Source organism: Engraulis encrasicolus, chromosome 19, assembly GCF_034702125.1.
Source record: "Engraulis encrasicolus isolate BLACKSEA-1 chromosome 19, IST_EnEncr_1.0, whole genome shotgun sequence".
Taxonomy (NCBI): Eukaryota; Metazoa; Chordata; class Actinopteri; order Clupeiformes; family Engraulidae; genus Engraulis; species Engraulis encrasicolus.
Window position 1 is genome coordinate 46,008,253 of NC_085875.1, and position 25,119 is coordinate 46,033,371.

General features: G+C 43.3%; 2 protein-coding genes across 4 annotated transcripts in view; one reads left to right on the plus strand and one right to left on the minus strand.

Moving 5' to 3' along the window:
• Positions 1-3,021: 3,021 nt before the first annotated feature.
• sync (syncoilin, intermediate filament protein) lies at positions 3,022-13,945 on the minus strand. 3 transcript variants are annotated; one of them, XM_063184581.1, is made up of 9 exons: positions 13,696-13,945; positions 13,502-13,611; positions 12,326-13,185; positions 10,934-11,128; positions 9,044-9,240; positions 8,132-8,339; positions 7,274-7,398; positions 6,789-6,857; positions 3,022-3,361 (listed from the first exon to the last, which is right to left on the minus strand). In XM_063184581.1, the coding sequence occupies exons 3-8, from the start codon at positions 13,172-13,174 to the stop codon at positions 6,797-6,799; spliced, it is 1,635 nt and encodes a 544-aa protein (XP_063040651.1). In that variant the 5' UTR covers positions 13,175-13,185; positions 13,502-13,611; positions 13,696-13,945; the 3' UTR covers positions 3,022-3,361; positions 6,789-6,796. The 3 variants fall into 3 exon arrangements, 2 of the variants coding, with proteins under 2 accessions (XP_063040651.1, XP_063040650.1); XM_063184580.1 differs by lacking the exon at positions 13,696-13,945 and having other exon boundaries at positions 13,502-13,664; XR_010032015.1 differs by lacking the exons at positions 3,022-3,361; positions 6,789-6,857; positions 13,696-13,945 and adding an exon at positions 7,925-8,055 and having other exon boundaries at positions 7,301-7,398; positions 8,092-8,339; positions 13,502-13,667.
• A 1,481-nt stretch (positions 13,946-15,426) lies between these two features.
• The window catches only part of LOC134435534 (uncharacterized), a 52,043-nt gene continuing 42,350 nt past the window's right edge, over positions 15,427-25,119 (plus strand). Inside the window, exon 1 of the mRNA XM_063184583.1 lies at positions 15,427-15,725. The gene's annotated coding sequence lies outside the window, so the exon portion shown is untranslated. The remainder of the gene's footprint in view (positions 15,726-25,119) is intronic.

The window sequence follows — 25,119 nt, forward strand, 5'->3', positions numbered from 1 at the left end:
ATCTTTGGCACTTAAAACACCGCACTGGATTGGGCACATATTCGCGTACTGTATAGCTCACCAGACCTAAAAACACTCTCACTGGAAGTATATCCTCCTCGAACTCCAACAGGACACCCTCACAATCTCGCCTCTCACCTCCACGAAATGCTTGCATGCGCTTCACCCCTCTGAGCTTGCCCCCCTGTAGGTTGGCCTCTACCTCCAACATAGACATCTCCAGTGGAACACCCCATATCACCCCTTTAAGAGATCGGCCACGCACTCCCACATAGCTTGTACTAATGACCTTCCGTTGTTCTATAGTCTTCAAGCCAAATGCACGCTCACCTTGCCGCCCGTCTCTGCATATCACCAGCAGGTTTCCATCATTCAGAACCACACCCCGAATTATATCCCCCACATCTTTCTTTAATACATTTGTCAGAGTAACTGGGTTCATGGATTTAAGTCCTCCCTCCTCCCCAAACCTCAAAATGACTTTAACCTCCACAGTTGCTCCTTCTCTGTCTTGTGTTGGTCCTACCTGTCTTTCGCTGGCCCTCGTCTCCACTGTTCCACTGCCATGTCCCTGCGGTTGGCTATCTACCGGAGGATCCACATCATCCATTTCACAGCTACTCAGTTCTCCCTCACAAGACTCTGGCTCTTTTTCCGGACTAAGCGGAGTTTTCTTCCTCTTTTTAGTTTTCCCCATTTGTGGAGAAATCGAGGCAAAAGGAAAGGAAATATCCACAACAAACAATCCCAAGGATTCAAGTTTCGCGCGACAACCGGCGTCTGACGTCTACCTGCTGTTTAGCCTCCCCCCAATCCCATTACTGCAGTAGTATAGCCTATTATAGCCATTATAGCCAGATAGCCTACTTTGTAAAATAAAGAATTCAACCATTTATTCCAAAACAAAATGAACAGACACAATTATTATTATGTTATTATTATTACATCAATTAATTTCAATTAGGCCTAAATTACAGTTTTTCTCGATTGCTTACACACAATTTTCGGAATCAGTTCTCGAATTCTCAAAACTCTACACACAAATCTCCATACCTCACACACAGTGGGCAAAACTCCTCACTACCTCTGAAAAATGCACGTCTTGTCTCAAAACAATGTACTCTCTTCTAAAAAGCTCATTTTGTTCTCAAATGACACACACAAGCAGTCATTTTAATACACTCTTATGTGAACCATTGAACGCTAATATGCACAAGGTAAAACTCTATACTCAACTTGACACACAGTAGAAACTTATTTCCTTCACTGTTCTACTTACTAAAGAGGGTATTTTTCTGTAGTAAAATACTGAAATATTGTTTTTAGACTCGGAGTACACAGATGTGTGGCAAAAAATATATTTTACATATTTTTCTGACATAAAAAAATGCACTAATTTATTGTAAAATATTGGGTAACCCCATGAAAGTGATCTCTTGTATAACATATTTTGGAGTTCAAAAACTAAACAAATGTGCTTTCTCACTGCATCCACTCATGTTTTCATCCATATCACATGCAATGTGTGTCCGTATGGGGTGATGATTTCAGATTGTAAACCGGTATGAAGAGAGTCTGCCCATGTGATGAGGAAGTGAACATAGTATGGCGGTTGATTTTAGTATTTTGAATGGCAGCGTGTTCAATGCGACAGCAGGGACTTTCTTCTTGAAAATTGTGTGTAATGCAGAAAATTGTGTGTAGTGGTTTGAGAAGAGTGTGTTTTAAAACTGAAATGTGAGTATAAAGAAGGAATTGTGCTTAGTGTTCAGTGACATTGGTTAGGGGAGTTGGGAAATGGGTGAGATGTTCCGAGAATTGTGTGTGAAGTACCAGAACTTGTGTGGAGGCAATCGAGAAAAACTGTAATTCCACTAGGACTAGCTTAATGTTTTAACCATGTTCTTTTCTGCTGGCTACCTAATGTCAAGGGCATTCAGATATTTTCATCTTTTGGTCACTTTAATTTCCTCCATGTTTAAAACGAATGCTTATTAAATGTAAATATACAATAAACTTTAGTCTTGGTATTTGCTCATAATAGGCTAATCAATGTAGCCTAACACGCAATAGGCCTATACAGTGTTCAACAGGTTTTAAAACCACAATTAACAACAATTGTTTACAATCATGTATTCATTCATTGAGACATAGGCCTATGCAGCAGATGAGGCATTGAGATATTTTATTATTCATGTATTTTTTATTATTCATGTAACTATTCACACTGCACAGAAATAACACACTTCACACTGCTTCCATCTGACGGCAGGTAGGCTACAGGACACTCAGATGGCGACGGGCACACTTCTACTAAAGCTTGGTTCCATCTGCCATCACGGTGCTAAACAATCTCCCACAGTAACCACATTGAACCTTCCTGGAAGTGAATATAGAGTCTGACTCTTTTATAGTGTGCTTGTGTTGTCTGGTGTCTGAGTGTGCATGTAGTATCTGTTATTCAGTGGTGCTGATGTCCTCATGTCTGTCTGGAATATCTTGTGCTTAGGTTGCCTGACATGTCTGAGTGACTGTAGGCCTATTTGTTTAGTATCTGAACAGGGCTGGCCCAAGGCATATGTGAACTATGAGATGGCTTAGGGCCCCCACATAGGGGCCCCCTGTGAGCAGCAAAGTTCCAGGAAACTCTCGCCCATATCCATTTCTTTCTCATGGACAACTGCCACAATGGAAACAAGAGCAATTATATATCGGGGGACATCTCAATGATGGTGGGTACAATTTAGCTCCTACCGCTCACTTGCACAAGTAAATTGAGCTTATGAAGCATCTGATGCTGAGTAGGTGGTGGTATGGGGGGCCCCCGGATTAAATTTTGCTTAGGGCCACACAAAGGCTTGGGCCGGCCCTGTATCTGAATGTTCAATGGTCTTGCCGGCTTCTATCTATCTCTCTATCTCTCTATCTCTCTATCTCTCTATCTATCTATCTATCTATCTATCTATCTATCTATCTATCTATCTATCTATCTATCTATCTATCTATCTATCTATCTATCTATCTATCTATCTATCTATCTATCTATCTATCTATCTATCTATCTATCACAAGAGCACTCATAGAGTGCAGACCTCCACCAAGCCAGCTCAGCTCATCACCAAAATGTAATTTAATCAGCTGGAGCCATTGTGCATACCAACATTAAAATCTCAGAACAATACAGTGCATCATGTTGGTGAGTTATTTTGCAAACCAAACAAACAAATCAGCACGCAAATAATGTTAAACATTTTTTTTTACACAAAACCTCCTTTACATGAACTGCCTCATGGTATTCCCAAGAATAATTCCATTCCATTTCAATGTCATTCCAATGTTCCAATTCCAAGTCTATCTTTGTAGAGCACTGATTCTTGAAAGTTTGGCAAAAACATGTCCCTGCAGTAAAATATTAATTCTGTTGAAAATCAACTAAATTTTCACAAACAAAATGAACCCAGGTAATGGCCAAGGGGTCTGTCACACGAATACATTTTTGTTTGAAATATTTAAGTGTAATTTTATTACTTTTCATGGCTATAAACCTGTCCACACCCTGTAAAAACGCCTGTCCCAAGGACTGGCATCATCATTTCAATTGACTTAAAATACAAAAATCACTAACAGAATTGAACAATATCACCATGATGTGGAAGGCCATATTAAAGTGGTTCTACAGATGTGCACATAGTGGATGTAAAACAATATTTACTATTATTTACTGATTGCTCAAAATGTGTCCAGCATATTGGTCACCACCGTCAGATTTTTTCTAAAAGACAATAAAATCAGGTATGCACAAGGTAATTTTCATTACTGAGGGACCCCTTTTCAAAACCTTTAGCTCTACTGCCTACTTCACCATCACTGAAGCTCCTGTAAGTTTACTATTTTGTCCTCAATTTGTTAATTTGTTTGGACACTGGTACTGTCCCAACCAAAAAACTGTCAACACCGTCGGGGGTTTTAATAGTATTGTTTTACATTAATGTTAATAAATATAATTTTTTTCAGAAAAGGTATGAAGCACCCAAGAAACAGAGCGAAAATGAAATGGCTAATGTGAACAAACAATGCATAATATTTAAAAGATGCTTTTTTTGTCTCACACCGTCAGATGTCACCACCGTCAGATTTTTGTTCTGCTCATCATGTTGTTTCCATATTATACTAAATTGTGCTGGTTAATGAAACATTACTAGGCATGTTAGTAATAATTGTGATCCAAAATGATACTCTAGCCACCACTGAGGTGCATTTGGAGGTTTTTTTTGTCAGAAAACCTGACGGTGGTGACATCTGATGGAGTTCACCAAAAAACACATGTTTTACGTGTTTTTGACATGTTTTAAGAATATGCATACAATAAGTATCTACAGTTATGTTGAATTGTTAAAGTAATTCACTTTAATACAGTAAACATGTTTTTTTACTTCTAATTCTGTCTGCCGCTGTTGACAAAACAAGAAAGAGCCCATTTTATGAAAAATGTTAAACATGGGGAGCTTGGTCAATGCATTTACTGCACAGCCAAGACCTACATCTATGATAATACACCTCTATATTTTGGATTTGAACAACTTAAAAGCTGTTTTTACCACATTTTCAACAACCAGTGGCTTACTTCCTAGGTAATCCAGTCCCTCCAGTTTTTCGCGATTCAGCGATCGCGTGGATTCATGCAAATTCAATGATATTCCGCATAATTTCACGATGCCGCGTAATTCCTGTAAAGCCGCATTTTTCCCGCAAAATTTCAACATTCTGTGGAGTTTATTGATTTATATTTTCGTCAAAAAAATAAAAAATGTGACTACAATACCACCGGAGACGAAAACCAATACGAAGCATTTTTGTTAATATGTCACTGAAACATTGAAAAAGAATTGCCTGCTATTTCGGAAGTCGCGACCCTCATCTCAGCTGTTCCGCGTCTCTCCTCCCCTCCCTCACACATACACGCAGGCGTCGGTGCTGCCAGAGAACCTCTAACAGGGGTGCTGCACACTCATGACCTTTTTTTAACAGCAGTAGCCTACTTTTCAGTGCAATCCTGGGTGGAAAAAGTATTGTTGCCCATTTATCCATGACGAAGAAGTGTAGGCCTATGCAGTCATGAAATAGTGGCGGTACTGTCGCACAGTAGCAAACATCTTACGTTAGGCTACATTTTTGCGGAACTTCTCCACTCTCCCCTGTCGCTTTCATGAGCATGCTACCCGACGGTCGTTGTCTGATCTTTTTTCAATGTTCGCTAATGTTTGTAATTTAATGGTCTATGTCTATGCGTAGGCACAAGCCTTCTGATAACAATCACTGTAGTGCCGATCGCAAAGGTTTCGGAAGTGTGGAGTTTTGCAACTTGTTTCAGTCAAGGACACCGAGATAGGAAATGAACGGCCCTTCCACGCTTTCACTGTGTTATTGCAATAAAGTCTTGCGAATCCAGTTAACCATGCACACAACCATGTCAACGAGAGCGTGTATGCCATCACAACTTTGCATCAAGCAAATAATATGCAACAGCTTGCAATACGAGCACGAGAGAGAGAGAGAGAGAGAGAGAGAGAGAGAGAGAGAGAGAGAGAGAGAGAGAGAGAGAGACGGCGTCTTCCAACAGGTGACATTGTAAACGCTTGTATACAGCCTGGCTACTGTACCCCCGACGCGGGCCTTAGTGGTAGGCTATACCCACAAGTATTTTTTCATAACGCGCTGTCCCGTTTTCCCCCGAAGTCGTTCTAAAATATCGACAGAGATTTATGAGTGTCGCGGCCATGATTTTTTTTACACATTGGACGCACTGGCTAATAAGAGCTCTGACAGTTTTTGGCAATATTTTATTATTCTATTATATAGGAAGTGTGTTTCTGAATCTCTCTCTCTTTTGTCTTAAGCCTGCTTAGACTGATTGTGGTTTTCAGTTACCAAAAAACCCCAGAAAGGGATGCAAAATCTTTGCAAAAAATGAGAAAATGCCGCAAAATCTTTGCAAAAAATGAGAAAATGCCGCCACAAAATCAGGCATTTTGACCGCAAAAATCACAAAATCCCAGTGCAAAATCCTGGAGGGACTGGTAATCTAACTAATGAAGTAAAAACACATGCTCATACTGTGCACACACAAAAATAAAGTGTTTATGCAAGATGCCATTGACTTGAGAGGGCTATTTATTTTGCTAAATGCAGGTACTAATTAGGCCACTTTCACCACTCTCAGATTACTGTCACCACTGTCAGTTCTTAAGTCACCACCGTAAGAAGGAGTTTTGGACATTTTAAAGGAATGTGCTTACAACATTTTCCTTAGGAGTTGTTGAAATATCAAAGTAATAGCCAATTTAAGCCTACACGAATATTTGTGAAATTACAAAAAAATGTTTGTTGTATTTAGGCGTTAAGTAAGCATCGTATGACGGTACATATTTTAAAATTAGAACACATGAAACAGTATTAAAATAGAACAAAAGTGAATTTTCAACATTTAAAGGCATATGTGTGAACCAAAAAATACACATAATCACTTAAAAACTCCAGATACATATGCAACCAAATCAATACAATTTTAATAACTTTTAATTGTGTCTGACGGTGTTGACAAAAAACAAGGTATGATCGGAGAAAAGCCTGATTTCTGAAAAAAAATACATAATGGGGAGATTGGCCTTGTGCATTTCTGAAAAGCCAAGACCTTAGTCTACGAGGATATACCATATAATTTTGTAATTCACTTTGTTTTTTTCTGTCAACATTACAACCTGTTTTAGCCACTTTCTCAAGAATCAGTGAGAGGAGATCAGAAGTCAGCTCCTTCACCAGAGCCACTGTCTGTATGGTCATCAATATTTATGCTGCATCTGTGGAGGAAAATGCATTATGGTAAATGAGTATGGTAAATAGGCCTACAGCGAAATATAAAAAGTGGGTCAAGATGGATCCTAACCTAACCTTTGCTGGTTTATGATACAAAGAAATAAAATGTCAGATGTAACAATTAAGACTTGCATTTCTACAATTTGCAATAAAGTTGGTCTTGAAAGACTTAATTTGATATTCAATAAATACACTTACAGCTAAAAGAAATATATAGAAAAAAACACTGACTACACTTCCAGTTACGTGACTAATATAAAGGCAGCAGAATAGTACATGTTGGTGTCATTTGCAGTGACGGACATGCCGAAAAGATAATTAAAAAGACGATCAGTATAAGATTGCTCTCATCTTTGTAGACTTATTTTATGTAGGCGACCATGAAAGTTGAAGTGAGTACCCATAGGACCGAAGTTCCAGTATCAGGCTGTTCTTGAGTTGTTTGAGTTCTGCGTTGGCCATCCCCTGAATCTGCACCTCCGTCCTGAGCTCTCGCATACTCTCCTCCATGCACAAGATACTCTCCTGCAAAACAAATCCTACATGGAGACAATGTTGTATACTCATATATCTACCATTCATCCATCCATCCATCCATCCAAGCTGTACATTCGTTCTTCATTCTTTTACTGTGTTAGGAGAAGCCAGGGGTGTGTATGGGAGTGTTGGCTTCTTGACTGTACAAGGGAACTCCCTTGTAACTCTCTCCTCCCTCATCCATCCATCCATCCATGCATCCATCCATCCATCCATCTATCCATCCATGTATTAGTCTGTCCATCCACCCATCCATCCTTCCATGTGATCTATCCATCCATCCATCCATCCATTCATGTACCACCCATGTATCCATTTACCTGTATCTATTCATCCGATCTAAATATACGTATACAACTGTGAGTGATGTTAACCACTACCTCGTGACCTCCTCCCTTCCTCTGCGTACCTTACACCTGATGACGTTCTCCTCCCTCCCTCGCTCCTCCTCCTTCCCTACGCGTACCTTATACCTGTTGACGTTATCCTAACCCCCTCTCCTCCCTCCGCGTACCTTATACCTGTTGACGTTCTCCTCCTTCCCTCCGCGTACCTTATACCTGTTGACGTTCTCCTTCCTCTGCGTACCTTATACCTGTTGACGTTCTCCTCCTTCTCTCGCTCCTCCTCCTTCCCTCCGCGTACCTTATACCTGTTGACGTTCTCCTTCCCTCCGCATACCTTATACCTGTTGACGTTCTCCTTCCCTCCCTCCGCGTACCTTATACCTGTTGACGTTCTCCTCCCTCTCCTGCTCCATGAGTGCGATCCTCTGCTCCATACAGTTCCTCTGCAAGGTGAGCTTGTGGACCTCCTCCTGCAGGGGGCAGAGGCGAGCCCTCAGCTCCTCCACCAGCGCCTGACTCCTCCTCAGCATCTCCTCCGTGTTCTGCCTGCGTCTCAGCAGAGCCAGCACGCGAGGCTCATACCTGGAACACACAGACGTACACACACACACGGTTGCAATCATTAGGTCATAATTAGGGCTCTAGGACAAAACAAGTTTATGTACAGTATACGTAGCTCCTCTCTATGCTTAACATAAAATATCAGCACAACATGTAAATGCATAACCATGTGAGTAACTAGGAAGCAGTATAAGGAATCGGAACCAACAAAAACTGAAACTCTTTTTTCTAAAACACACAGTCTGTGTCACTGTGTAAACCTGTGTGGCTTTGATGTAGGTCTAAAGTAGCAAGGCTGCTACCCTTCAATTGGGAAAAAAAGTTGGCCACCTTTGAAAACAGTTTTGTGTAATTATAATGTGTAGGCACTGCCACTGTGTACACATTCTAACTACCTTCCATTGTAGACCTATTCGTCATTCCCAAGTCACATGTCTGCCTTGTCTTATTGAAAATTGTAATAGAAAAACAACTGCAAACATAAACTTCATCTGTGAAGTGCTTTGTGCCCTGCATCAACTCAAAAAGGCTACTAAGAACTGTGAAAAAAATCTAAGGCGCACACACAATGTCAGATGCAAATAATGTATAGGCCTAAGTTCCATAGACATTTTACCACTTTAATTTCTGGGCTTGAATGTAGGCCTATAGGTTACTACATTATTTGCACCAACCACTGACAGTGCACCTCAGTTTTCCACTGGTTATTGAAGAATGTCAATTACCAGCTCTCCAGCATCTTCATGTTGTTACATGTGTAGCGGCTAAGATCATCAGAGAAGCGGCGGCTGTGAGAGAGGTCACTCATGGTCCGAGGGCGCCGCCGTCTCCTCACCCGAAGCGTGTCCATCTGCTTCTTGTGTTCCTCCCGAAGATCGGCTATCTCCTGCAGACGGTCTAGGATGTCAGACTGAAGCTCCTCCTAGTGGCAAATCGGGGTGAAAACAATCATCATGCATTTTGGTTAACTTAGTAATAACAGAGTGTAATCTGTGTTGTTATGATGTAATTGAGTCTTTTCAGCAGAGTGAACGGGCCCGCAGGCTGGCCCATCTCCACGAAGAGGCCACATGAGTTTAATTGTAGGCAACTGCAAACAAGAGCAATCAGTGAAGTGATTCCCTGGCCAGTGCTACAAACATGTGACGATGGATGTGGGCGTCACCCACAGATGACTAAATCTGGTATCAGCTTATGCTATTTACAGGTATATGGATATTTTTGAAAAAGCATAGTTTTTGGTCTCTCATTTGAGTTTGAGTTTTAGAATGCACATTTCAAAATTCCATTTTTCAAAATATTTAGGGGGTTGAAACGCGCCTGTCCCAATGGAGTTTTTATTTTTATCCACGTGTCTTGTTTACACATAAATAGATAAAAATATCTAAATTTAAAAATGTTCCATTTAGGGGATTCAAATGCATTTGTCGTGTTTACACGTGAACAGATTAAAACAAATCTGCATTTAAAAATATCTGCATACGTCTACAGTAACTAACACCTTAGTCCTACTGCAGCATGTGGATGTCACAGGGGAACTTTGGGTCAGCTTGTGCAAGCAATGAACATACTGTTGCATACCTGGCATGCACCTCTTGTAATAACTGTGTTTCAGCACCTGCCCTAATGTTACCTGCATGATGACAGACCGACTTAACCCTGTACACCTGCTCATAACAATAAAGCCATGCACCTGCACGATGACAGACTGACTGGGCCACCTCATAGCCTACTGGAGCGTCGCAGAGAGATAAACCTGGCTCTGGATGCAGTGTCATTCTAATATTAATCCGCATATCAAGACGCACTGTATATGTGTACCAATTTTCATACTTTTACCACAAAGTGCGTGATGGCTTCACTCATCCACTATACTATTAAAGACTGACACACAGATCATTTCCCAGTGGGCTGATGGTTCTCAGGGGCCAATGCTGTTAGTTTTATTTGTATTGTACTGGCCCACAATTTACACGGAGCCACACAAAAATGTCTGGCCTTCTTTTAAAATATATTTGCGGGGATTTCACCTTTATTTTGTTCTGTACAGGACAGTGAAACACATAACAGAAAATGAGGGGAGAGAGACAGGAGAGGACTGGAAAATCACGCCAGGTCAGGAATCGAACCCGGGTTGCCAACGCAACAGTGCAGTGCCCTACCGCTCGAGCCACGGCAGGGCCTGGCCTTTTTAAAAATCCCAGCCCAGCCTTAACAAACAAAAAAGCCACACACCTGCATGATGGCCGATTGTGCGACCTCGTACTGCAGGGCAGAGAGCTACTTGGCTCATGACATGAACAGTGCCTTTGTAATATCAAGCACATATTAAGATCTACACTTTGTGTACCAACATAGCCCCATAATACACACCGTTTCATCAATGGAATGCTGTAGTAGTCGTTGAAACATTGACTACCATAGTACTACACTAGTATAACATAACACAGGGCTTTTAGTAATGCACAATGGTCATTGCCAGTCTGTTAACAGCAAATGTATATAATGCTGTGTCTTAACGGGTTAAATGCTTTTAATATATTAAGTCAACAATGGTTTCTGTCATCCAATGTAACTTACTATACCCTCATAATAACACAAAATCATGCACACACCTGCATGATGGCCGATTGGGCGACTTCATACTGGAGGGCGGAGAGCTGCACCTGGCTCATGATGCAGTGCCTGGTGGCGCTCAGCAGCTTCCTCTTCACCTGCCGCACCTCCTCCTGCAGACGCAGCAGGCGCAGCTGGGAGCGCGTCAGCAGGCCGCACGCCTGCCCCAGCTCACCCTGCAGGGCCTGCACCGCCTGGGGACATGGGGAGGCGAAGCAGGGCCGTATTAAGCCAATGTGGTCCCCCCGGGCACTATACCTCACTAGTGCCCCCCCCACACACACACACACACACCCTCTGGTCACAAATGGTTGGTGCGCCACTGGCCCTAGATAATCCGCCCATGGGGATGGTGAAGCAGGGCAAGGGGAGCCAAGGCAATGGAAAGAAAGGGGAGGTAACGGAAGGGAAGGGTGGGGAAAGGAATAGAGTTGAAGGTAAGGCATGGGGAGAAGGCAAATGAAGGGAAGTGAACAGAAAGGAAGGGAAGGAGGGAAAGTCAAGGGGAGGGAAGGCGATGAAAGGGAAGGTAAGGCAACGGAAGTCAAGAGAAAGCCTGGGGGGAGAGCAAACAGAGGGCAAGGCAAGACAATGGAAGTGAAGGGGAGGAAAGAGAAGAGAAGAGAAGAGAAGAGAAGAGAAGAGAAGAGAAGAGAAGAGAAGAGAAGAGAAGAAAGGGAAGGGAAGGGAAGGGAAAGGAAGGGAAAGCCACTTTATTTGTGTGTAGTGCATTTAATTGACAGAGGCAGTCAGGGGTTGGCTATAGTGAGACACTCTGGCATCGTGATTTAGATAGCTGAGGGTGGTGTGTGTGTGGGACCAAACCGTTATCTTCATGGTTCAAATTGCCTCTACACTGCTTTGGCCAATCCCATTATTACCAATCAAATGATGTTAGCCATAGCCATTCTGCCTGCCCCAAAAATTCAAACAGAGGGAGGAAAAAATCCTTGCGTTGTGATTGGTGGGCCTCGGTTGATGCCTCTTGTGGCGATCTTACAAAGACCAGGGTCTAGACCAACTCACCAAGCAAAAAATATTTTTGGCCTCTAAGCGGGTTCGTCTAGTTCACTAGGCTAAGTCAGGGGTGCAGCTAGAAATATTGGGTCCCATGAAAGATTACAGATTTAGCTGACCACCACCAGTATTAAAATGTTGGTCTATTTTTAATAGTGTTCAAAGGGCCCCCTGACTATGCTGGGCCCTTGGAATCATCCTGAAGGAAGTTCCTAAGAGTAGCAGCAGGCCTGATATGGCAATAATTCCGCTGTTTTCATAGGACTATAGAGTACTACACAATGGTTCCCAAAGCTAACAATAACATGAAATAAGAACAAACACATAACAATAAAAAGCATATATATTAAAAGCAGAGAATCGCTTCAAATCACCTCCATCATGGGACTCTCCAGCTCCATCAGCTCCTGGATCAGCGTGTCCCTCCGCTCCTCCAGGGCTCGCACCTCCTCCAGGCAGCCATCCAAGTGGGCAGACACCTCCCTCTCCACCTCCCACTGCAGCGGGGCGGAGGTCTGCGCAGGTAGAGGAGCGAAGCAGAGCACGGAGATGCTGACGGGCAGAGGGATTTGTGATGTGTGTGCAGGTGTGGGAGGAGAGGACTGGGCTGGAGAGGGGGAATCCATCTCCTCCTTTGGGGATGATTGGTCAGTGTGAGGTGAAAAGTCTGTTGGTTCAGGAAGGGGATGAGCTGGAGGAGAAACATCCATATCCCCACAGCCGTGCTCATCAGACACAGGTGCACAGGTCTGCTGTGACTGGGTGGGATGGAGCGATGTTAATGATTGGACAGAAGACAAGGGAGAAGATGGGCTCTGGACAGTGAAAGGTGACAGGGGAGTAATTGGCTGAGTGGGTGAGGCAGAGATTTCTGCAGTGGTGACACAAGCTGAAGTCTGTACAAATTCTAGAACCGATGGTTCTGGAATGAATGAATTGGATTCCTGCATTGATGTGACCTGAGTTGTAATTTCCATGGTGGAGGCATCTCGTATCTCCACAAACTGAGGTTGCGCATAGTCTGTGATGGTAACATCCACCAGCTTGCTCTCAATCATATTCCCTGAGTTTGGTGAAACCTCTCCCTGAAGAAGATGAAGGGTGTTTCCTTGAAGAGTGTTTCCATCCTCTCCTTCGTGCTCAATACCCACAGAGGACATCTGCTCTCCCGGTCCCGGGTCCTCAGACACTCCCTGGTTCATGGTTGTCGCCGCTGACTCCATTTAATTACAAGCTTCGACATGATGAAGGAAAGCAAATTGAACTAAATGAGTTACAGCTACAGGATATGCACACAGTCACTTAGTTTGGGGTCATGACATGCACTCAGTTCTTCAACTTCTCATTCCATAGGCCTGCATGCACTTTGTTTGCTTTTAATCAGAGGATAAAATAACTGCACCATGTCATACTAATCATTAAAATTAATATTTGCTAACTAATTGCAGAAACAAGTTTCATGACATCTCAGTAAACAATCTAAGCAGTGATATAAAAAGTCGATATGTCTCTTTAAATTTGGAATTTTTTACTAAGCAATGGAAACTCACTTTTTACAACCCTTCTCCTCTTCTGTCATGTAGAATGGGCTGACTTTTTTCATGAGGTGCTGCGCTTCAGCCGGTGACTCTGCAATGTCCGAACGATCTTCATGAAGTGTCTGTGAAAACGCAAAGATAGTTATCTCCCTCCTCTGTTTGTCTCTAGGAAAACAGAAGAGCTGTTTGTGTGTATAAATACATACTGAGGGAGGGGTGGAAATCCTATCCTCCACCACTGGGGAGGGCTCTTGCATTTTCTGCCGTCTACCATATCTTGCACAGCTCCCCCCCCCTACTCCCCTCCTCCCCCTTCCTCTCTTTTCCTCGTGCCAGCCATTGCGGTGTGCCCACTTACACTCTGTTTAGTTTAGCATGTAGGTTGCATTTCACATATAGACTTTCACTTTTTGTTGTTGTGTGCACACTGGAGGCTGCCGCTGTGTGCTTAGTCACTGGCTCCCTGGGAGGTCGGTTGGAGTATGAGAAAGGGGGCAGAAGAGGAGGGCTGCTGCCGCTGCTGTCCCGGTGCCATGGTATTTTTGGACTTATTTATAGTCATGTGGGTGAGAGTCCGGTCCTGGCAGACCCGTTTATGTCTGACAGAGTGATTCACCCTCACCAGAATATCTACAAAGCTAGAGATGAAAACAAGGTGGTGGGTGAATGGAACGGGACATCATGGGCACGGGACAATCTCTCTCGACTCTCTCTCTCTCTCTCTCTCTCTCGCTCTCTCTCTCTCTCGCACACACACACACACACACACACACACACACACACACACACACACACACACACACACACACACACACACACACACACACACACATGCATACACAGAGAGATGTGGCAATCAGCCAACATTATTGAAAGTCATTATAGATTTCATAAGAATGGCATCCAACTGTAACCAAGTACCCTTTACTGGTATGCCCAAAAATCATTTGACCACTTGGGAACCATTTAGGAAACCTGACACCGCAGTTTTCATCAGATCATATTATAAATAAGTATTCAGGGGACAGATAACTTTTTCATAACTTGCCTCCCTCATTAATGAAATGTAGCCTATGTTTATTGCGCCCCCCCATATAAAATGTCCTCAATGGGGATTACCCAGAAGGAATGTTTTATCGACTTGTTATCAATCTGGACAGTGCACCCAAAGCTCCAACACCAGCCATCTTTGTTGGAAAGTGGCTCTGCTGTCCCTGTCTATTTGACTTTACCGTGACTTTCTAATACTGACCCCCCTGTCATGAGAACTGGGGGAGAGTAATGGGTATATAGAGAGGACATGATGCCTTGATTTCTGCTGAGGGTATTTTCTTTCTGTCTTTCTTTCTTTCTTTCTTTCTTTCTTTCTTTCTTTCTTTCTTTCTTTCTTTCTTTCTTTCTCTCTGAAGATACTTGCCTCAATTAAAAATATGAAATCTTTATTTAGACTTCTACCAAAGAATTATATTTATAAAAATGTAGGCTATGTAATGCAATGATTATTACTATGTACTTAATAATGGACAATACACTAAATAACAAATAATGTGCACACGCGCGCACACAGAGTGCGTGAGAGAATGAGAGAATGAGTGAAGGTGAGATAGGGCATCTAAATAGGCCTATATGTATTTATATGTATATGTTTAATATAGGCCTAATGTCTTAATGTTTAATTAGGGTCTATGTCCTGCCTGCTGCAGATGTAGACCTATCTGAGGCTAACATAATGTTTTAATTGTACATGGTGGCTACTTTTTTTAAACTGAACACTGAAACATCATTTAGTTTAGCATTTCAGAAGTCACCACGAACTACTTTTCCAATATAGCCCTCTAGGCGGCGCTGACACTCAAAATCAGACTGTCAGCATCTCCACACCGCGGAGAAGGAAACACCCCCTCACCTGTGCGCATATACCTCCAGGTAAATAGTTTAGCATTGTCTCACTCAGTTTGAAGGAAGGCTCCGAATATCAGGATGTGAATTAAATCTAGCGCACGCTCTTGCGCTCGGAAAGCTCTGCCAGTTCAAACAACTTTACAAGAACCACGCGCCTCGTGCCTCCGTCTAAATGGACCGTCTGTTGGAATGGTTTACCTGAGGAATATCGTGGAGTGAAAGAAGACTTACTTGGAAAAAAAGACAGTGTGCCGAGGATAATTCAGATGGAATGTAATTAAGAGTAGAATGCAAACAACTTCTCCGAAACACAAGGAGGAAGGAAACTACTGAGGTATGTGGACACGTTGTTTTAAAGCTTGACTCGCAAAGATGTCCAACTCAACACTATTTTTGGTTTCCATTTCTAGCGCGACGTGAAGCAACATAATTAGTCGTCTGGGGTTGTGGACATATAGTGAATTGTTTGGTGTACAATAGAAACGTTTCACTTCAACATAGCCTACAGTAGGAACAACCATTTGGTGATGCCCAGACTGGACATAACAGGAGTAGGCTATAGAACTCTGCAAGCAAGCCAGAACTTTCCCCGTCTGTGTTGTTTCCTGCGACTTTAGCCTGGAGGCTTGGGTAGTCTACCTACCAAGCCAGTCCATGTCATAGGGCTGTTTTACGGAGGTAATATTGCGAGGCAGAGGCAGAACGGGGGTTTACAGGCTACATATCCTACTTTGACAGTAAGAGAGTTTAGCACTGACATTATTTATCCACCCTAGGCTCGGATTGCACATTAACCAAAGTGATGTATCCATTCCTTTCTGAGTGCGCAATGCCCATCCAAAAAGCTACTCAAACATCCCCCCACCCACCTCAGCCTCCTTTACTTGGACTTTGATCTCCGTGATTCCATATGAGGATGTCAGGACGGGCAGGCAGGGCAACATACCATTGTCCTTTCCCCCCCAAAGTGGGCTGTTTTGATTGATGTAGCCTGATCTCTTGTCCTGGAGTTATGGATGTCCCCGCTTTAACCTAACATACTGGTCATACCAGAAAGATAGGAAACAGGCTTAAGGTGTCTTCTGAGTCACTGGACCATGATGGACAGTATGAGAAAGGTGACAGTGGTATAATACTCGACAAATACCCCCCCCCCCCCCACCTCTAAGCTTTAGTGAAACCTTATCGCCATGGTTTCCCCTCATAATAACTACATAAAGCTTCATAAATCTCAGACATGGAGATCGAAAAGGTGATAAGATAATACCTGATTTCTGATGTAATAAAACTTTTGAGGGAGTCGTTTGGTGTGTGAAGGAAGTGTGTATACTTGAGTGCAGATAAGATTGGGGCAAATCTTTTGGGAGCAAGTCTCTAGCGTTTGAAGCTCTGCATCTGCCTGAGAAGTGCAGTGTTTGAGAAGGGTGTGTCTCAAAGTCTTACTTACTTCACCAATCATTCTGCCATGCAAGGGCTTGTTTCCGTGGAGATTCCTTGTTGAGTTATATAACCTCAGGTGCTTGGCAGATCTCTGGTGAGGTGTGTGTGTGTGTGTGTGTGTGTGTGTGTGTGTGTGTGTGTGTGTGTGTGTGTGTGTGTGTGTGTGTGTGTGTGTGTGTGTGTGTGTGTTGGGGGAGCTGGCACCAGCAGGACACACACACACACACACACACACACACACACACACACACACACACACACACACACACACACACACACGGTGTATAAGAATACTGACATAATACATCCCCCCCCCACACACAGTGTGCAATAAGAATACTGACATAATACACCAAACACACACACACACGCACAAACTCAGAGGTGCACACACGCGACACACACACACACACTGCGCATATCCACACTGTTGCATCCAGACATCTGGTGTAACTCCCATGCACATCTTCCTCTGTATTCTGAAAACACACACACACACGCACACACACACACGCACACACACACACACACACACACACACACACACACACACACACACACACACACACACACACACACACACACACACACTGTCCACAGCCTACGGCCCACGTAACACTCTGTGCCAATATGTACTCTCCAGCCCCCTCCAACTCTGCAGACAAACAAGAGCAGGGCACAGGACAGGACAACAGCACTCGCTCAATACTCTGGGTTTCCATTCACCATATTTGCTTCCTTTAAACTGCACAGTCATAGTGATTCAACTTAATCATATCCTTCCTGATCAATGATCATTGTAACCACTGAAGAATTAATGCAATTTCAGTCATTTGCTGAATTTGTATTCAGTAGTGTTGTAGACCACGAAGAGCAAATTGAACTTAAAAAGGGCTTTCATGTTCTTTGTTTTAAAGTTGTAGAACCTTCTTTGAGTGATTATTCGTCCATCTGCCCATGTGTTTGTCCTTCATAGAGTGTTGTTTGTGTGTGTGAGAGAACCTTTGAATTGGTGGATGGATTTTGACCAAATCTTGGACCAAATGATGTTATTGGATAGGGTGTTGGGATCACAGGTTGACTGTTCAATCCTCATGCTTACCAAACCCCTCATGGTGGAATGCACTTGAGCACCTAACCCTACACTGCTCCAGGGGCTGTAACCAACACCCTATAAATAATTAAGTTGCTTTGGATAAAAGTGTCTGCTGTGTAATGTAATGTTGCATCCTAATACTTTTCACAAGATGCGTGAACTGATTCACAAGACCACTGATTTCAAGATTGCTGACTTCTGACATCGGAATCAATGCTTCGTCATAAGATTTCCACCTTTTTTCTTTTTATTACGTTACACTTAGCTGACGCTTGCATCCAAAGCCACTTACACCAATGTGGGGTTAGGTGCCTTGCTCAAGGGCACTTCAGCTATGGCTGAGGTGTTGGTAAGGGTGGGATTCGAACCCGCAACCCTCTGACCTCAAGGCCAGCGCTCTGACCACTGACCCATGGGTACTTTTATGTCGAATTGCTACAATCTGCATTATCAAGTTTGGATGGTTAGTATTAACCAGTACACTGTAAAAAACTGTGTTAATTCAACATTTAGAGCGGATCTGGGACCAAATACATTCTAGATGTTAAATAGACCCTTTTAAAGCGATGCTGTACCATTCATCGCTTTAAATGTTGAAACACTGCAACATTTTACTGTGGATTGTGGGTGGCAGGGCTCTAAATTGTCTTTTTTTCCATCATCAACCAAAATGTTGTAGATGTTATAATCTTACTAGCCAAAATCACACTCATTCATAGGTCCAAGTGGCCAGTAAATGCTGGCCATTTCTACCAGCCAAACTGAAATTTAACCAGCATTTGGCTGGTTGTCTGCTGTTAATTTAGAACCATTGTGGGTGTTGAAGTCAAGTGATGTGTCTGTGCCTGCTGTGGAACATCCACCCATCCACCTTCGGGTCATTTCACGTGAAATCAGACACTTTGGGACCCGACCGACCCGGATTTCAATCATACTTGGTGTGCCTTTTCAGTAGCAAGGTAGCACCCCAGAACTGCATTGGTTTGAATCTGACACTAATATTAAGGGAGAAACAGACTAGGAAAGGTTCACATGTGAGGGTAGGACACTATACATTCAGCCTTGAATATATCAGTCAGTGTTAGTACACAAAAGATGCCTGTGGTGTTGTTTGAAAGCTCTTTTCTGGCTCTACATAGTACACAATCACCTTGAATACAACTACTCTCAGAATATGAATTAAGATAAATTGAAAAATTAAAAATTGAATATCTAAAAAACTCATATTTTAAAATGGCCAGTTCCTTGTCCAAACGTAGCCGGCAATGTCATGAGCAGCACCTTAAATGCTGGTGTTCGGTTTGTTATTCATTTCAGAGAGAAGTTGACTCACAAATATGGCATCATACAGACCACTTACTAATAATATGGTAATACCATAGTAGCATCACATGACAAAACAAAAACAAAACAAAAATGGTCAGTGTCCATGGTCCCAGGTTTCAGAAACTAAGGCAGATGTCCATTTATACACACCAAATGATGATATGTGAATGTTTGAACATTCCTTCTCTGTGTACCTGTGCCATCTTCCCTTTACCGTACTTTAAAGAGATAATCAATGGCTACACTCTCATTTTGTACTCTACCAGTGCATTTGAAGCAGCAGCTGTGTCTTTTGTAGATAATGTATAAGTACGTCCCGTTGCAGTTACAGGTTCCACTACCAGAAGCACATCCTGATGATCCATGACAGTCTATCTGGTCTGAAGGGAAAAGTGAAGAATGGAGATGGCCCATGAGGATGCAGGAAGTTCAGTTTCACCTCTCCAGTGCTCGGCATACATTCCTCAGCACATGCTAGCCACCAGTTGCCATCATATACAGCTACAACATACCCTTTGATGCTTGAAAATGTAACACATTCCTTTACTGAGCTCACTCTTTCAACTCTGCCTTCTCTGAATGCTAGTGTCCATTGACAATGGGCAGAAGCTGTGTAGTTTTTGAGTACCTGGAATAGTTCTTGCAGATTCAAACCTTTTCAACAGGTTCTCAGCTTCATGATGGTACATCTCTGTTGTGGCAAACTGGCAATGGATGTTCTTGACATTATCCTTGACAAATTCAAACAGTTGGTATGGCGTTATAATTTAATTGTTCGTGCAGCTCGTGCAGCAAGCACTTGCTCGTGCAGCAAGCCATTTAACTGTCCCTCCAACGCCATCACATGGACCTTTGCCATGTGATGTGGCAAAAAGTGCCACTCTGCAGGTATGTGAAAATCTGCCTCGTGGTGGCACAAATTTGTTGTAATTTTAAGGTTCTTATATTGTGCAGGAAGTCTGCAACGTCCTATTGACAATTAAATTGTAACGCCATACCAACTGTTTGAATTTGTCAAGGATAATGTCAAGAACATCCATTGCCAGTTTGCCACAACAGATATGTACCATCATGAAGCTGAGAACTTGTTGAAAAGGTTTGAATCTGCAAGAACTATTCCAGGTACTCAAAAACTACACAGCTTCTGCCCATTGTCAATGGACACAGTGGAAGTTAGGCCATTTTGAGCATTCAGAGAAGGCAGAGTTGAAAGAGTGAGCTCAGTAAAGGAATGTGTTACATTTTCAAGCATCAAAGGGTATGTTGTAGCTGTATATGATGGCAACTGGTGGCTAGCATGTGCTGAGGAATGTATGCCGAGCACTGGAGAGGTGAAACTGAACTTCCTGCATCCTCATGGGCCATCTCCATCCTTCACTTTTCCCTTCAGACCAGATAGACTGTCATGGATCATCAGGATGTGCTTCTGGTAGTGGAACCTGTAACTGCAACGGGACGTACTTATACATTATCTAAAAGACACAGCTGCTGCTTCAAATGCACTGGTAGAGTACAAAATGAGAAGGTAGCCATTGATTATATCTTTAAAGTACGGTAAAGGGAGGATGGCACAGGTACACAGAGAAGGAATGTTCAAACATTCACATATCATCATTTGGTGTGTATAACTGGACATCTGCCTTAGTTTCTGAAACCTGGGACCATGGACACTGACCATTTTTGTTTTGTTTTTGTTTTGTCATGTGATGCTACTATGGTATTACCATATTATTAGTAAGTGGTCTGTATGATGCCATATTTGTGAGTCAACTTCTCTCTGAAATGAATAACAAACCGAACACCAGCATTTAAGGTGCTGCTCATGACATTGCCGGCTACGTTTGGACAAGGAACTGGCCATTTTAAAATATGAGTTTTTTAGATATTCAATTTTTAATTTTTCAATTTATCATAATTCATATTCTGAGAGTAGTTGTATTCCAAGGTGATTGTGTACTATGTAGAGCCAGAAAAGAGCTTTCAAACAACACCACAGGCATCTTTTTGTGACTAACACTGACTGATATATTCAAGGCTGAATGTATAGTGTCCTACCCTCACATGTGAACCTTTCCTAGTCTGTTTCTCCCTTAATATTAGTGTCAGATTCAAACCAATGCAGTTCTGGGGTGCTACCTTGCTACTGAAAAGGCACACCAAGTATGATTGAAATCCGGGTCGGTCGGGTCCCAAAGTGTCTGATTTCACGTGAAATGACCCCTTCCCCTCCCAGCACTAATCCCCTATTGTGGCTGCTAATGCATGCTACTGCGCAGGAGAGAGAGCAGGACTGGAGCATGGAGCATGGCGCAGCCCTGGCTTTTGGAGCCAACACAAAGAGCTTGATTACTTCTCCATTGACCCCCCCCCACCTGCTCCGCACTACACCTTTTGAAGAAGTAATTGCAGACAGTTTAGAAACTTTTTTTGGTGATGACGTGTGTGTGTGTGTGTGTGTGTGTGTGTGTGTGTGTGTGTGTGTGTGTGTGTGTGTGTGTGTGTGTGTGTGTGTGTGTGTGTGTGTGTGTGTGTGTGTGTGTGTGTGTGTGTGTGTGTGTGTGTGTGTGTGTGTGTGTTTGGAGAGGTGGGCAGGACATGTTCTGGACATTTTGAGCATTAAAATACACATGACGAAGGTTCTTTTGCATAACCAAAGCCACCTATTCAGTATGTTTTTTTACTCAAGAGGGTGTGCATGTGTGTGTGCACACGTGTGTTTGCACGTGCACATATGTGCTAGTCCATGTTGCATTTGTGTGCCATTTTGTGCCAGTGTTGATCCATAACTTGCTTCATAAAGACCATCGTCGCCGTCTCAGGTTAGAAGATGTTGTGTTGTGGGAATGTTTACTCTTCCCGCTTCTCCTTTGTGTGCCTGTGCCCGGAGTGTAGGACCACACCCTGGTAAGAGCTGGCAGGCCTGGCGGGAGCTCCCACACATCCATTCTTCCACTACCGCCTCTCTCCACTCCTCTCGGGTCACACACACAGCTGCCTCCCTCCACCACAATGCTGCACGTTTGCCTGCCAATACAGTACACCTGCCAGCCATTGGACTCTACCATCATGTCAACAAACACAATGCCATTAAAGTCTGTGTGTGTGTCCCTGCATTTGAAAATGTCACCACATGTCGTATTGGGTGTCATGGCAGTTGGTATGGACATGCCCAGACAGTCACTGTCTACAGTAATTCATAACTTAAAAATACAACAACTAGACTTTAATTTGAAGATTCTCATTTTAACTTCGTCAACAAGTTGCTTGTAGGCTATGCTAAAATAAAGTAAACAAGCGGTGGCCTGCACAATGAAATGAAACAAAACTAAAGGCATTGGCATAGGGTGAATGCAGTGCAATGAGTGAGCACTACTCATTAGGCGTCATCAGGCCAACAGAGAGCCGTGCCAGTGCCCGTTCCCACACCTAATCTCAAACTGGCTGGCTTGTTCACGCTGCAAGTCTGGGGTGCGTAGTTGTTAGCAGTTAGCAACTTCGGTAGTTGCCAATGGGAAATTGCATTGCAACCAACAAAGTAGCTGACATAGTTAGCAACTACGCTTTCCAGAAATGCACCCCTGAGCATTTGGGAACTGGGAAGTTGGTTACTTGTTTTTTTCTCTACGAACCGTGATGACAACGTGGACGTCAGCAGGTTCATTCGGGTAACAGAATGTCACATACAGAAAAGTATGAATGCGGTGTGGTTTGCAAGTAAGCACTTTAGTTCGGAACGTAACTGTTGCGGGAACGGGCAGTAGTTGTGTTTTTTACGATACAACCAAAGACTGTTGAGCAAAACATAATGTTTTGGGTTTGTTTGCATAAAAAAATGATATATTGTCAATTTTGCACACGGTAGGTGATCTTCCAAACTTCCATATTGAGGTGGCACTGTAGAGTCACATAATGGTGGAAAATAGTTATGAGAGCCTCCTAGTATGGAGCACATTGCTCCACAGTTGTGTAGTTCTGTAGCAAGTATGCACACTTTGTTGCACATAATGAAAGTCACACAGCAAGCATAGTCTGGGCCTACTGTGATGGTCCCCCCATTTAGTGACAAAGTCAGTCTGGCCAAGTTTGCTATCTCTTCCATTTCCATGTCCTATAATGGAATCTGAAGAGAATGTTCCAACAGCTTGATTGAAACGTGTTTAATTGTATGACGGACCAGTTCTTCTGTCACTGACCCGGCTGAAAAGAGTGGTCTGATTGATGGTGGTGACATCAACCAGTAGAACTCAGAAGCACTTGATAGACACAGGTTTAGCTCCTCCCGACAGTCCCCCTGAGAAGTTCATTGAAATGGCAGACGAGAACATTGGAATGGCCAGGTGACTTCTGGTGTTCCACATCAAACTGAAGGATCACTGCACCTGGATTTTAATTAGTATGGCTACCGCATGCCAACACACACACACACACACACACACACACACACACACACACACACACACACACACACACACACACACACACACACACACACACACACACACACACACACACACTCACTCACTCACTCACTCACTCACTCACTCACTCACTCACTCACTCACTCACTCACTCACTCACTCACTCACTCACTCACTCACTCACTCACTCACTCACTCACTCACTCACTCACTCACTCACTCACTCACTCACTCACTCACTCACTCACTCACTCACACACACACACACTCATACCACCTATGCCAATGGCAGGTGCTAGCATTGTGGTTTGTTGCTGCTGCAACCAGTGTTGCCAGATGTGTCTGACTAAATCCCGCCCAAAAGGTTCTCAAAAACCGCCGAAATGCGCTAAATTCCGCCCAAATTCAACAAATTACATTGACTTCTATGGGCCCAAAACGGCTTAAACAACCGCCAAATGGCCAATTTTTCCCGTTTTTGCCCGCCGACGCTCATCCCAAGTAGCCCAATTGGGCGGGCACCCGCCCAATCTGGCAACACTAGCTGCAACATATTTATTAAAGTGTTTGCCACATTGCTGTTTTGGGTGTTCAATGAAAAAAAGTCTGTCTACAAGCCATTATTTGTTCTTCCCATGGATTGAGAGAAAAAATGTGTTCTGTGCTGTGATGACACTTACTCAGATGAATCAACACTGAACAGTAGACTCACAGCCATGAGCAGGGCCAGATTAAGAAGGCTCGGGGCCCCCTGGGGTACAGGTAGCTCTAGGTCCCTACGGAAGGCACATTTTATCTTTGTATACTGACCCCAGACTAAGGAGTATTAACAAGATTTAAAACTCTATCTGATGGCAGACGAAGTTATACCTCGTCTTATTACATTTCTCCAAATACGTTGATTCCCCACCTTTGACCAACTGGCGACCCCTGGCTGATGGGTGGCCCCTAGACTGCAGTCATATCTAGTCTGTGCATTAATCCGACCCTGCTGATGAGGAACCGTGCTGCAGGAGGATGAGGCTACATGCACAATTCAGAAGTAGTGTTCATTGCACCAGGGTTAACTTGGGAGGGAGAAAAATCAGACCCCCCCCCCCAAGGCCCTAGACACGTACACACATGCACGTGTGGTTACACTTCCGTGTACACACACACACACACACACACACACACACACACACACACACACACCATTTAGCTTTTAGCAAACATGGCTTTGCCCAATGTATAATTGAGACTTGTCACCACAATACACACAAAGCCTGAGCTATGGCCATTAAAGTACAAACACAGACACACACACTATACACCCACACATTGTCAACCCACCCGTTAACGGTGAACACATGCTATGCTATGCTTTGCTTTTCCAGTCCAACCCACATCCTCTGCAACAAATCTCAGATCAGTTGAAAAGGGGCCCGGAGAGAGCATTTGTTGCCTTC